Source organism: Lactuca saligna, chromosome 5 (genome assembly GCF_052625555.1).
Source record: "Lactuca saligna cultivar CGN05327 chromosome 5, ASM5262555v1, whole genome shotgun sequence".
Lineage (NCBI taxonomy): Eukaryota > Viridiplantae > Streptophyta > Magnoliopsida > Asterales > Asteraceae > Lactuca > Lactuca saligna.
The window spans coordinates 263281012-263296899 of NC_136421.1; the positions used below are offsets into that span (position 1 = coordinate 263281012).

The 15888-nt window shown below is 31.2% G+C and overlaps 1 protein-coding gene across 1 annotated transcript; it reads right to left on the bottom strand.

Moving 5' to 3' along the window:
* Window positions 1-10444: 10444 nt before the first annotated feature.
* LOC145047661 (dihydrolipoyl dehydrogenase 2, chloroplastic-like) lies at window positions 10445-14667 on the bottom strand. Its single transcript, XM_078995994.1, has 14 exons — window positions 14127-14667; window positions 13515-13661; window positions 13298-13432; window positions 13073-13190; window positions 12842-12966; window positions 12620-12745; window positions 12391-12534; window positions 12217-12291; window positions 12065-12143; window positions 11888-11988; window positions 11684-11797; window positions 11498-11611; window positions 11201-11272; window positions 10445-10700 (listed from the first exon to the last, which is right to left on the bottom strand). The coding sequence occupies exons 1-14, from the start codon at window positions 14451-14453 to the stop codon at window positions 10653-10655; spliced, it is 1725 nt and encodes a 574-aa protein (XP_078852120.1). The 5' UTR covers window positions 14454-14667; the 3' UTR covers window positions 10445-10652.
* Between the last annotated feature and the right edge of the window lie 1221 nt (window positions 14668-15888).

Genomic DNA, 15888 nt, shown 5'->3' on the forward strand with positions numbered 1-15888 from the left:
CAAGGTGTGACACGCCTTTGTCTTATATAATGTGATACTCAAAATATTTATATAAAATGTATTTTGGTCACAGAAACGATAAACTTTGATATAAGTTTGAATGACTTATATATTTGTTAAATTTTGTACTTTTGGATTTAAACAAACAATATTTCTATATAAGTCCAAATACAATTTTATAACTCATCTATTTTATACTTTTGATAGAATAGTACGTATTTATAAAAGCTGGTCAATCAGATAAAAGTTTATAAAATACTTTTCGTTATAAAAGTACTTCGTGTCAAAAGCTGTAGAACTCACCAACAATATTTTGTTGGCGTATCTTAATGCATGTATTCTCATGTTTATTAGCATGTCGGAAGAGTTTTCATAGAAGACTTTCCGTTATTGTACTATACCTTTGTAAACACTGAATTATTAAGCGTGTGTCATGATTTAGCGGTCATTGACGATGTAATTTATATTTCGGTAATAATAGAAGATTATATTTGTATTGTTCAATGTATGTTCAATAACTGTGATCACTAATTTACAAACTGTGATCACTAATTTACATTGCACACCACATCGCACACCTCGGCATTTACGCCGACAATTGAGGGTGTGACAATATACGCCGCGGCCTCCCTCTAATCAAGTATGGTGCCTTTCACCTATAACATTCTATTTTCATTTCCATGTTATGGTAAGCTCTTACTACGTCATGGTTTAAAGTACGTCTCCCTCTACCTATGATAAAACTTATGACACTTTTATCGCTTAGCAAACTACGTTGTGGAAAGGGCCTTACCGTGTCGCAATTGCGGCACATCAACAAACTTCTTTACTGATTTCTTTCTAACTTTGTCCAATTTCCATTCTAACTTCAAACTATCATAACTTCTTCGTTTTAAATCGGTTTTCAATGACCTTTATATCAACATGAAGTTGAGAATGAGTTCTACAAGTCCATTAAACTACTTAGGACTGAATACTTACGCTTCTTAATCCATTAAGTCATAAACTTGTCACTAGAGGCATAAAATTTCCATTTTATCCTTTATGGCCTAAGTGCATAATCTTTTGACTTTCTTCTCTTGAATCCACTTATCTCACCTCGTAAAACTGACTTAAACTTATCTTGGCTAATTTCACGAAGTTACTATGACATTCTCAAATTTACAGCCTTTTGAAAACTTTTTCTTTATGTGTATTTTAAATCAGAGTGATCCTTGTAAATGCATAATATGTCCCATAAAAAGTATTTCCAAAGAAATGTTTATCAATGATTATTAAAACTTGGGATGCCATAAATAATACAAAAACATAAGCATAAGTAGACCTTACATCAATATTGTTGCATCCTACGAATTTCTTAAATCTCTCAGTAGATAATTACATTATCTATTAGCATCTTCGTATTGCTACCTGTGATACAAAGAAATCGAGTGGGTCAGGTTGGGAAACATGGTGAGTACATAGGGTTTTCAACCCACAATATTATATTCTTTTAACTATATAATCCTCAACATTCAAATATCCCAGTTACCCTATTGCCCTTATTTTATCTTCATAATCCTAAAATGATGATCGTTAAAGGATCCTTGACATTACTCATTTGTATTTTCCTAACTTATTAGGCACACCAGTATGATAATAATTTGGACATAGCGTGACAGTACAAATAGTACGTTTAGTTAAGTACGACAGTATAATAATACTTTGGACATCACACGATAGTACAATAGTACTTTGGGTAAGCACGACAATACAGTAGTACTCTGGATAGGCACGAAAAATCACGACTTATTATTTCACACAACTCTCATTTAACCTATCATAGCCACTAACTCACATGGCCCAATCACAGTCTCTCATTTATTTTTACACACAACCATTTACTATCCAATCATATTATTAAATATAATAAATGATTAGATCAAGTAACAATCGTATAATATTGTACAAATATATTAAACACACCAGAAACATTGCACATAACAATTAAGCATTTAGAATATTTTTATCTATGTGTAAGTTGAAAGTAACTATGCACTCACCTAACTTAGGTGAATGACTAGGGAATTCGGCAAAACTTTGCCTAACACCTTTAGCTTTTCCTTTGATGTGACCTAGTATAATGATTACTAAGTCTTAGTCTAACTATTCCCTAATGATTAATGGTAGTCTTAATTCTTCACTGATCTCAATGAATACTGAGAGTTCTATCAAATAAAGATCAGCCATGTAGAAAAGTTGGGAGGCATGATCATTTTGGCATAATAGCTTTTCTAAAATCCAAAAACAAAGCCAAAGTGACCATTATATACACTTATCCCGTAAGTAGATCAACCAATATAATGACATGAAATTACCAATAAATTTTATTTCTAGGTTCATAGTAACGACTTATGACTATAAATATAAGTTACACTGAAAGCAAAAGAGTGCTACTTAATTTACAGAGGTTTTAGCAAAAACCGGTAAAATTACATTGATAGAACTTCGACCCGATAGCTCCTATTGTTCGGGCTCCTAGAACTCCAAAGACTCTACTAAAATATCCTAAAAATTTGGGAGAAATCGATTTTGAAAGCTAGAGAGGTTTTGAGAGGCTTAGAGTAAAATTGATGAGGAAATAGAGCAAAATCAACAACTATATATAGGAAAATAGGGTACGCCACGCACTGACCATAGGCGTGTCGCACCTTTGCTCCTTGGTGGCTCCTTTGGTCGCCTGCCACGTGTCATCCATCCCTTCTCCCGCATCATCCTTCTAGAACAATGTCACATGTCACCATGTGGTGGTGCCACATGTTCGTTTCTTATGGATCCACATCGAAGTGTCTCGGAAGAGGGGGGGGTCGCTGACCATGCCACATGGTGCACTATGGTGCTGCCACATCATCAATATAGGTAAATTTTTACAGATCTTAGGATGGCCATAAATTTCGCATACAAGCTCCGTTTTCGACGTTTTGTATATCCTTGAAATCATCTTGACGATCTCTACAACTTTCATTAAGGTCTCAACCTTTAGTTATCTCTCTAACAAAAATTCGTATTTAGACAAGTTTAGACTGTTCAAGCCTGTGCGAAATTCAAAACTTCTTCATACAAACTCTTTTCTCAACTATCTTTATATCGACGGGTTCATATTCATGTGATCTTCAATTCTTGTTTAGATTGTTTCAGCTAACAATCAACCGATTAGAATTTCGATTTATGTGTCTACATTACTGCGTTGAAACTTTAAAAAATCATAACTTCCTCTTACGAAGTCAGATTTGGGCATTATCTATATGCACGTTCTCAATTTAACGACTACTATGACATTCGTTTAGATCGCTTAGGCTAAAAAATAATTTATCAAAAATAACAAAATACATAATTTAAAAATAGGGGACATCTTTTAAAATATCACAAGCATGTTCGTATGGAAAATCAACCCTCTTATCTTCTGTTATCTTTCTGTTTGTATTCCTCCTTTGTCAGCTGCAAAATTACTTCTTCATCTTCATCCAGTAATTCATTGTCGATCTTGTGATAAATTTTGATAAAATTCTTCACCTTTGACCGTATGTCTAGAAACTTAGTTTTTACTTCTTCTTCAGTTCGATACTATACAACAGATAACTTATAGTGATTTTCCAAGCGTACCCATTGCGATCCGCACATTAGATGTGACAGCATGGGGATAACCAAATCATCCTTAATTATTATCCAAGACTGAATGAGCGTGATCTCTTCTTGTATAGTCCATGATTGGGGTTGATTTACTTCAATTATAGAGTTCTAAAGGTTCTAGGTATTAGGATTTGTAACAATATTTGTACTAATTTTAATAGAAAGCATTGTCATTTTAGATAACCTTATCTTTCCTTTTACATATTTAAGTTTCAAACAATTACATGTAGGTCATGTATGTTGAACTCATTATCAATCATTTGGAAACGATCTTCTATTGTTAGAATTGTCCTACATGCTTCTTTGATGAGGTTCATTATGTTCACAAAGTGTCATATATTTTTAGATAACGTAATAATGAGCATTTTCATATTATAAAATGCTAGTTTTATCCGCTCATCAGCATCAAGAGACGATAATGCAATTTCCAGTATTACCATTCGTTGTTTCACACATATATAATCACAAATCATTTTTAATGTAGTTGTATCAGTAAGACGTTGTTTCTCGTCTTCTTCAAGATGTAGTATATCATATTTTATTGGCAACTCATCCTCATCGATCGAGTCACTGACGGTTGGAGACTGAAAATAAAATATATTAACATAAGTATTAATAACCAACTTGCATAAACGTATCCAATAATAAAACCAACTTGCTGAAACATATCCATAACAAAAAAATATTATTTGCAACTAGTCTATAATAACAGGTTTGTCTAACTTGCTTTGATCTTATCTTTTAGAGATCTATCTACTTTCAATTTAAGCTTTAACACTCTTTCTGATTCTTTCTTAATTTTATTGGTGTCTTTGTTGGTTTAGTTTTTATTTTATTTTCTAACTCAGCATCTTGGTTTTTTTCTGCAAAAATAAAATTTCCACAACAATTTAATACATTACCATAAAATAAAATAGAAAATTTATAACAAAATTTTGTAATTCGATTTTACCTTTATCAGCCACAATTTTTGAAGAACTTCTTCGTCCGTAAAACCCATTTTTTTTAACATCCATGCAAATTCGTCTTTGGACTAATAAGGGTTATTAAACAATATCAGACACAAAAAAAATGATAATGAATATTTATAACGGATTATCATTTCGAAATAGATTATCGTGTTATGGACTACGTTCTTTGTATTACAAACTTATAGTACCATTTCAGATTCCCTATAAAACATACTTCCGGACTAAAAAAACCGATCATAAACACACTATAAGATACTTACATGCATCTCATATATGTACAACAAAACAATATAAAAATTGAATATTGAGTGTTCTATGCATTCCGAAATACGTATACTTGATTGTAAACTCAAATGCAAGTAACTTAAAAAGTAGAACTCATTTGGTTTGTTGAATCCATGATGAAAACTAGGTTCAAAATGTGGGTAGAACGGACTTCAGAATTGTAAAATCTGGAGCATGTATTCTGGATTTTTGTGTGTGATATATATATATATATATATATATATATATATATATATATATATATATATATATATATATATATATATATATATATATATATATATATAGCAATGGACTACATTATTAGGTTTGGACTATTTTTTCTGATCCGAAATGGGCCATTCTGAATAAAGTAATTAGTTTTCAAATAAAAAAATGATTAGTTTTGTTAACTAGAATTCAAATTGCGGTAAGATTACTCAATTTCCCAAATATAAATGAAGATGACTTTTCAATATATACTTATGAAAAATAAGAAACAATAAAATATCAAGTGACCTCAATGTTATAGAAAATTTAATATTTGTTTTATTTTGAAATTTTTAACAAATTACTTCTTAATGACATATTTTCTTATAAAATATATTAATCATCTTGTTCAGTGAATTTGTATCATATTTATTGACCATTAGCATGATGTTTATTGCTAGTGGGCATCATATTTGTAAATTGAAGTCTCTTAATATTTGACATTGTTGATTGCACAGGGAGTCAAAATTTCTTGTCCGGGCTATAGATATTAAATGGAAAAATGACGCAACGATGCTACTATGTTTTGTGACTTTACGCATTCAGTTTCTAAAATTATTTTTTTGCCCTTTAAGGAAATAAAGTTGATGTCGACCTGATTTTTTGGTCCATGCGACCTAATATACGAGGTTTCATAAGCCATGTAAGCACTTAAAGCTTATGTGGCTTCGCTATATGATTTGACATTTCTTTAGTTTGAAAAAATAATAAAACTTGGGGCCTCTCTCTCATTGAAGTTTCTTGGTGTGTTGGAAAGTTGATAAGCATTGACACTATCAGAGCAAGTAATGAAAAAAAATGGTTGCAAAGCTTTTGCATTTAGCAGATGACAACCCACATTTTCAAAAGCAAATAACATTAAACGCTAAATTTTTTCATATAATACAACCACCGGTCTTAATTGATCTTTTAAAGAAGATAAACAAGTGATTCGTTTTCCAGTTTCTACAAAACTATATCATAAATCAGGAAACTTGTGTATCATTGTAATCTTTTTCCATTTTGAGATATCCAAAATGTTGATCTATCATTTCTAAATTTTACTTTATGTAGGTTCACCACAATTTGACAACAAAACAACTGTAACGCCTTGTTCCTGAGTTTTTATGTAATTTCGTTAAAGAAAAGGGAAGTAAAATTTTGATAAAAAGAAAAGGAGGTGAAGGAAAAATATTCATTATTTTGTGTTCCCGAGTTCAAAGGAAATGAAAGAAAAATTGTAAGTTTTGTGTTCCCGAGTTAGAAGAAAAAAGAAAATAAAACTTCAAATTTTCCTTCCCCTCACTTTCTTCCCAAATTCGTCCAATTTAGAAGGAAATTTTGGAAGGAAAATATGGCTCCAAAATCCTTTCCCTCCCCTCACTTTCCTTCCATTAATGAAACTCGGAAACATGATTTTCCTTCGATTCCCCTCACTTTCCCTCTGTATCCTCCCATTTCTCTCCTTAAGTAGAACTTAGGAACAAGGCGTAAGTGAGTCAAGTGTAAGTAACTCATACAAAGCTCTTTTCAGCTGCACGAGGGTAACACGAAGTTGTTAAAATCAAGCATAATGGAAACAAAACTAGGTGGGTTTTAATAAACCTAAATACGGAAGCTGTAGATGGTGGAGGGTGGCAGTGGTACCCAAGTGGCAACACCTATGCTTCCAAGATGGCTGCAATGGTTGTTGATAAGATCACGGGAAGCTCCAAAAGTTGCAATGGTGATGCACCATTTCTTGTAGTTATCAACCAACTGTATAGGCGAGATAGGAGGGAACTGTATCACAAGCATTATAAACCCATGGGCATGAACAAAGTCCATGGGTGTTGATCATTGTCTATGTATTGGAGGAAGAAGACAATAATGTTTAAACTAGGATAAAAGACGCATTTGACTTTTACTTAAACAAAGAAATGTTAAATTTGCTTTGAGAGAGAGAGAGAGAGAGAGAGAGAGAGAGAGAGAGAGAGAGAGAAAAAAAGAATAATTTTGTTTGTCGTCTTGGAATAATATCTTACAATAATAGATAGTAATAATGTAAGTTTGTCGTATCTTGCAATAATAGATTGCAATAATGTAAGTTTGTCATTTGTTATCATATTGTATCAGACTCTCGAAGAGTCTATATATAAATTTTTCAAATGGTTGTTCGAAAGTTTCTAATGCTTTCAATGCGTTGGTAGTAATTTCATTATCAGCTAGAGAATAGATAATGAATGTTTTGCTTGCATTATTTATTCTGACTCGTGATTTACGATTAGTTCCATTGCCTATTCGAGATGATGTAAGATAAAAATCAAATGGTCTTGTGTAAGTGCTTCATGTGGAAGTTCATCTTTTGTTGGTTTAGAACCATTTCTTATTCCCATGTTTGCAATATGTTATACTTGGGACAAGTAGCTGAGAGTCTTCATCAAAGATTAGATAAATAGAATAAATTTTAATGAATAATCTCCTCTCTTGTTTAGCAAACCTTGTTTTGTAGCTTCAGATTATGGATGGAACGAATGATGGGAATTCACTAATGCAATGTAGATTAGTTCCCTCTAAATATATAGTGTTTATAAACCCATGGATAAAATAGTCCCATAAAGTCATGGGATCAGTTAGATCTACTAGGAATACTGCTTTTGGGCCTACACGCCTGGTACTGGGTAAAATCCCATCAAAGAATGGACTTTGGTTTAATGATATTAGCCTATTAGGTTGTCCTATAGTTTAGAAAACTTTTGGGTTGTAGGTTTTTTATGGCCTCTTTTTCATTGGTGGATAAAATTTGCATTTACTTGATTTAATGATTTTAGGATGGATGTTGGTTTGTGTGGGGTAAGGAGAACTGTTTTAGAGGAATGTTGAACGTGATCCTTAGTGACTACTTTATATGCTTCCTTGTAACTTGTTTTTTTTTTTTTTTTTTTTTTTTTTTTTTTTTTTTTTTTTTTTTTTTGTGTGTGTAACTTTTATAGATAACATTTTGTTCGAGGATGTAAGAGTTAACTACTCCCCAGTCGTCGTATGTGCCTTTGTTTGAATCGTTGAATATTACATACCACTTTTTCACGTCTTTGTTCTCGGTTTGGATTTTTGTAAAGTCTTCTAGAATTGATGTAGTGGAGGTTTTTTCTGTTGTCTTATTGAATGTTTTTTGTGGCAAAATTTTGTGGTATTTATATAATCATTTCTTTATCTGGTATACATGGTTTTGAATTTTATTATGAACCTTCAAGTATTTTAAAATTTTTCGAAGAATTACTAGATGATTCTGTCATATTCGAACACTTAAAGATCTAACCATTTCTTTGATATCTTCTAATTTTTCATCTTTATTTTCAGAGGAAGTTGAGGGTTGAGTTTCCATGATAGAAGATCTACCTATTATAGTTGAAATTGGGGTTTCTATAATTGGATTTCTTTTTATTAGAGGAGTAGTTATTATTGGTTGAAAATCAGCTTCATTAAATATTCTATTATTTGTTGTTTTCGGTGATTCAATGGATAATAGAGGCGTAAATAGTTTATCAATATAAATTCTATCTTCTGTTTTAAATGTAATACTATGATGTGAATTTGCTAATTCATAGTTTATCTGATATGTAATAGTAAATTGATTATTACATTTTAGCATAAAATTTTGTCTTAATAAAATTTTATCTTTAAGACTTAATCATAATTTAATATTGATATTAAATTTTATTTTTTCTTCTATTAAGTTACATTTTCCTTTTGCAATAATACTTTATTGATCATTAATTATATGGTTGTCTCTATTTCTAATTCTATTGGAGTATCTAAATCACTAAAAGTACTTATAAAATTACTTGAATTGTTGATATGTAAATATAGACACTTTTTAATCGATCTATCTCTTTAATATTATATAATCGATTTCTTATTTGTTGTTTATTTATTAGAGGTATAATAATATTCCCTTGAGTTGATTCTATATGTAGAGGTTATTCTCCTATAATTTTTCATGATATATATATATATTTTCTAGAAAGAAGTTTTTTAAAGTGTTATATTTAAAATTATGTTTTTCTGATAATGTAAAATTTGTTTTTCGTATAGCGTCTTTATTAATATTGTTTTTATTAATAAGGGCATCAAAAGGAAGTATATCCTTATTCGTTTTCTTCGTTACTAATAATTATTGGTGAATTTTCTATTTCCTGAGACATTTAATAAATTAATTTGTTATTTTATCTTCAAGATTTTTTATTTGTTCTTGTTGCCAATTTATACTATTGTTTACTATACGTATTGCTTCATATTATATATGCTATTAGATATAGATGTATTAAAATCTTTTTTTTAAAAAGAAAGATTTTTAGCTTATTTGATTGTTTTACGGAAAAATTTTAATTATTGCTTACACGTTTTGTAGACTAGTAAGATTCATAATTATAGCTCCGATACCAAATGAAATAACAAATATACAAATGAAATAACAGACGTACAAAAGAAAAATAAAGATAAATAAATAGACTAACTTGAATATTGTGATTATAATTGATGATATGAACTTAGATGTTGAATGCACTCTTCTAATTAGAAATATAAATTTCAACAGAGGAAAGCTTTAAGAGTATTCAAATCTTACGTAAAACAACTCTAATCTATTCATAATGGGCAACACCCTATTTATATACATATAGACTCTTTGAGAGTCTTATACATATGATAATAAATGGCAAACTTACATTATTGCAAGATAGGACAAACTTACATTATTACTATCTATTATTGTAAGATTATTCTAAGACGAGAGACAAAATTATTCTTTTCAAATACAACAAAAGGACTCACACACACAAATATATATATATATATATATATATATATATATATATATATATATATATATATATATATATATATATATATATATATATATATATATAAAGAGAGAGATGGGCCCCAAGTTTTATTATTATTATTTTTTTTCATATCAAATCATATAAAGCGTGAAACTACGTAAGCTTTAAATGCTTATGTAACCTGAGATATTAGATGACACCGACCAAAAAAGCAAAAAGAGATCGACATCAACTTTGTTCCCTAAATGGCAAGAAAATAACTTTAGGGAAAAATCACAAAACATAATAGAGCCATTGCGTCATTTTCCCATATTAAATGAATCGTATGTGAAGCTTGGATGTGCTATGGGACATCAATCAGGTATCAGCTCCCAAGTATATAAATCGCAATAATCATTTTGAAAAACTAAAACCAGACAACTCCTTAAATCCTCAACAATCCTAAGTAGTAAACTAAATAAACAACACTTGATAGTACATCCTCTTTCTTTCATTATTGATTATTTAAAATTCCATCTTAAACTCATATGTTTGTCATTTCTCTATCCAGAATTTTCAGACAACAAAAATCGAAAATTTTCAATCACTCGATACATAATTAGCATGTGCTCCAGAAAAATATGCCTTGGTGCATCATCATTAAGAAAGATCCACAGTTTCTTGACCCTTGACAAGCTTAGACTGCAACTGGTTCAGCAAACGCACTAGAAACCTCGTTTTTAACCTGCACAATTTAACAAAACAAAAATATGTGCATTGTTTCTAAGTCTGAGTTTGACAGAGTAACTGAAAAGCTAGCTGTTAGCAATAACGTTTTGTAAAAACTATCTCATAAGCTAGATAACAAACGTAAAACGACATAAAAAGATATATTTGGATTTTGGAAAACTTGTGGAAGGGTATATTTGGAAAGCTTATGGAAAAATCCCCATGGGTATCTTGATTCAAGAGGTGTGTTATTTGTTGGTCTTATTATATTTATACCATTTTAAAACGAGTGAGAATGTGAGTTGAGGAGGAACTAATGAGGCTTTCCCTCTTACCTGCAATTTGTACATGAACAAACATAAGGTTTGACATGACATGACATAACAGGTTGTACTGTGTTTGGTATGCACTGGACTGGAACTAATGTCAGACTTTCTAATTTATGGTACTATAATGTTGTTTAAGACATTTCTTGGATCTAAAATACTTTATTTGAAGTATGAGGAGATTGATTACCTTGGCTGATTTGAATAGTTCATCGATCACTTCAGACAAGGTTGGATGGGCATGAACAGCATATTTGATATCCTGCATCATTCCATTCCAATGTTACCAATTACTATTTTAAGTATACAACAATTTTTTTAAATAGCTACAAAAAATATACTTTCTTATTTGGGTTTTAATGAGTTATTTTGATGTTTGAGTTTTTCTTTAGCGACTTGTTCAATTACCTTGCTTATTCCATTTCCATTAGCTTACAATTTCTAAAGGGTTGTTATAAATAATGATAAATGGTAAATAAATCCAAACCTGAATACGTGTTCCTAGAGCAATAGCATTTGATGCTTCATGAATAAGGTCTGCAGCATGCATTCCAAATATATGAACTCCAAGAATCTCTCCATTATCAGGTCTATATATCATCTGCACACAAAAAAACCAAAACATAATGAGTAAACTTACAATAACTTTTTTTTTTTTAAAATGCATAATTACCTTAGCAATCCCTTCTCCTTCATTTTCAGCAAGGGCTTTAGTGTTAGCCTTGAAGCTAGTTTTGGCAATACTGATTTCAAATCCTTCCTTCTCAGCTTTTTCTCTTGCTTGTGGCTGCGGGGTTATAACAGAAAAACTTCTCATATATTTTTATTTTTTTTATAAACAAATCGGAAAATAATAAAACAATGAAAAAGAACATACCTCTGTTAGCCCAACCATACTGATTTCAGGATGAGTAAAACATGCAGCAGGGATGCTTAGATGATTTAGGACATGGTCTTTCCCAGAAACTTGCTCAACAACTATGTTAAGGGTACAATTGTCAATTCACACACGTAGCAGATAAATCATACAACTAAAAGTAAACAAAATCTTTACCTGAAATCCCCTGTGCACTTGCTGCATGAGCAAGCATCATCTTTCCATTAGCATCACCGATGCAATACAAATGAGGGACCTGAACAACAATAACATAAAGTAAATGAAAAAAAAAAAAAAGGAAAGATAGATAGATAGAGAATGTTAATTACCAATTCGCCCTTGGAATCAATAACTCGCATGCGCTCATCAACAGGAATAAAACCACGTTGCGTTTCTACATTTACCTATAACAAGAGAAACCAAATAATAATAAATTAATAATCTTTAAATCTTTGATTTTACACATAAGATCTTATAGATGTAGTATTGCTAGATTCACATACATTCTCCAAACCAAGCCCATTTGTGAATGGTGCTCTTCCAGTTGCAATGAGAGCAGCATCTACTTCCAATGTATCTTTTGGTTCCTTTGTTTTGGCATCAATAAGCTCAATTGTTACAGGTTTCCCATCTTTAGCTGGAGTTATCTGTCAATACACAGAATAATAACTCAACAAACAAGAACATTAATGCCAACAAAAAAAAAAAAAAAAAGGTTAAAAGTTTATGAACCTTGGTTGCAAATACACCAGTATGATAGTCAATCTTTCGAGGATTTATGAGAACCCTTTGAGCTAATTTCCCAATCTCAGGGTCAAATCCAGGCATTAACTGATCTAAAGCTTCTACAAATGTCACCTTTGAGACAAAAACTCATAATCAGAAGCTTCATCATATAAATAATGTTTATATGTTCAAAAAGGATTAGTAATACTGTAAAATAGTAATTCTCACCTCACTTCCAAGTGCTGTATACACATCACTGAATTCAAGACCAATGTAACCACTTCCTACAATAACTATCCATTCTGGTACTGTTTCTAGTTTTAGTGCATGATCACTTGTTATGACAGTTTTACCTGTAGTAGTAATATTATGAAAGGATTAAAACCATTTACATTTCAAATGTTTTTTCCTTTTAAACCATTATTTTACAAAAAGGTTCTGTAAGAAACAAGCACTTACCATCAACCTCAACTCCCTTAGGGACAAATGGAACTGATCCAGTAGCTATAATTATGTTTTTTGCAGTAATAACTGTCTCAGTGCCACCAATTGTTCCATATTTCACCTTCTGTGGACCCTGCAAATATGTTCATAACAGTTTGATCATATGGTGTTTGTATATTATCTAGTGCTGTTAATAAGATAAAGTAGAAGTTCTCAAAATGGTGGAAATTTAGGACATACCACAACAGAGCCAAAACCTGTCAATATGTCTACACCAAGAGATTTCATAGAATTGGTTAAATTGTTTCGAATTTTTGTGGCAAGATTTTGTGCATGATCAGCTACACCCTGTCTGTCATAACCAGCAGCTGCAACCTGCAAATATGAATTATTACAGATTAGTAAATTATAGAAATATTTAAGGACTGATTCTTATATTTTTGAGTAAGGAATATACCTGTAAACCAAAAGACTTCATATGGTGTTCATTCTGAAGCTCCCTCATCCGACCACTTACAGCAAGAAGGGCTTTTGAAGGAACACAACCACGATTAACACATGTTCCACCAACTACATCACCTTCGATGATGGCAGTTTTCAGACCCTGCAGATGTCAAATTCAAGTTTAGGAAGATGAAAATAATACAACTTCTTGATATAAGGTAAAAAACATCAAAAGCTACTCATATATCCCTTTCATTGCTTTGTAAACCATACACATCAACACTGAAAAGTACCTGCGATGTGATAATGAATAACAGAGCCACATTTCTAACAGAGTTATATGAAGCACAATAGATGCGCATAAAATTTCTACTTTGAGAGGTTCAGTCAATATACTTCTTTACTATTCATAAGATGTGCACACGAACAGTATTCACAAACTTGAAAATTTCCTATACTAAATCACTATATTGCGCAGAACAGGACAAATTCATGCAAGGAGATTCTGAAATCGAGTTTCTTGCTTCAACAATGGGAAATTTTATTGTTCCTAAATGTGCAATCGATAAACATAACTAATTGTAAGAATAAACAAACAGGAAGGGAAAACCGTCGCTTGCATTACCTTCTCAACAGCGTGAAGAGCGGCTCCATGACCACCAACACCAGCTCCAATAATTACAAGATCATAGTCAAAACCCTTAGAAGAATTTCCGTTGGTGGACAAGGAAGCCGAAATCTTAGTCTTGGGACGCAATTGCTTGAATAGAAGTGCATTGTTAGAGGACTTGCATCCAGAGAAAGCTTCTCTTCTGAGGCCACAGAACCGGAGCTGGCTTGGCGTAGCGGTGCTGCTGAAGAAGAGGTCGGAAGCGGCGGAGTTTGCTCCACCGTTGGATCTGACAGTGATCGGAGAAGACGAAGAAAGTGAAAGAGAGATTGAAGATTGCATTTTGAACAAGAATCGGAAAGCAGAGAGAGAGAGAGATAGAGAGAGGCCTAGATTTTACAGAAAAAGGAAGGGAAGGAAGGAGGGATGTATATATGGCGAAATGGGGGAGCTTCGAGAGGTCCGTTGGAAGGGGCGGAGTTAACAAAGGGGATGATGAGAGTGTTTGCTCGGCTTGGACTCCGGTCGTTAGGAAGAGTTGGAGAAGTTGAACAGCGTCTCAGTTTTTTTTTTTTTTTTTTTTTTTTTTTTTTTTTTAAATTATATATATATATATATATATATATATATATATATATATATATATATATATATATATATATATATATATATATATATATATATATATAAATAATTACAAATAAACATATACATAATTACATACAGATTATGATTTTCGTTTTTAACGATTTTCTGATACAGATATAATTCTAAAAATAGATATTTGAATAAGCTTTTTGTTCTAGAATATGGAAAGTTTGAATATGTTTGAGATTGAATCCAATTTTTTTTTTTTTAAAAAAACACATTCTTATTCATCTTGGTTAAGCCTTTTTGATATGTTTACTTTATTTTAGTTTAATTTTTATAACTTTTTAATGGTGAAATAACTTAAGATGGTAACAAAATATTAAAATTGTTTAAAAAAATACCATTCAAATTTAATAAATACAAAAAATTAATGAGGTATTCCCTTTGTATATATAATATCATCCAAATTCATTGTTTTTAATATGGTCTAATGGTGATCGTTGCTGTAGGTTAGAGTCTAAGTATACTTATAAAAAAATAAAGGGAAAAATGATTTAGGAAGATAATAAAGTATCAAAATTGTTTACAAAATATCATTTAAGTTTAGCAAGTACAAAAAACACTAATGAAGTATTCCCTTTATACGCATAATACCATCCAAGTTCAATGTTTGTTAAAATATGACCTATTAGTTGTCCGTTGCTTTAGGATAGGGTCAAAATATATTCGATAAAAAATTAAAAGAAATATGAATTAGGGATATTACATGGAATACTTAGTTTGGCCCTAACCTAAAGCAAACAATGACCAATAATTCATTTTTGAGCAGTAGTATGAGACTAGGTCTGTCACACCTCCGAACCGGACGACGGAAACGTCCGAAGGTTCTTGTGATTTAAATTGAATACCATCACAATGATTATACATGAATCATAACATCATTCATCACCATGCATTGAAATATTACAACGGATACTGTTTACATTCAGTACATTGTTTAAACGTTACAATTCCATAACATAGAATGTCTAATAGATAGTATAAGCAAAACACCATGACATGACTTGGTACTTATTCTCCGGCTTACCTGTTACTTGAGAATACAAGTTATTTTGAAAACGGTCAACATATGAAATGTTGATGAGTTCATAAGTAATGTTATGGAAAAATGATTTTTGTGAAGATT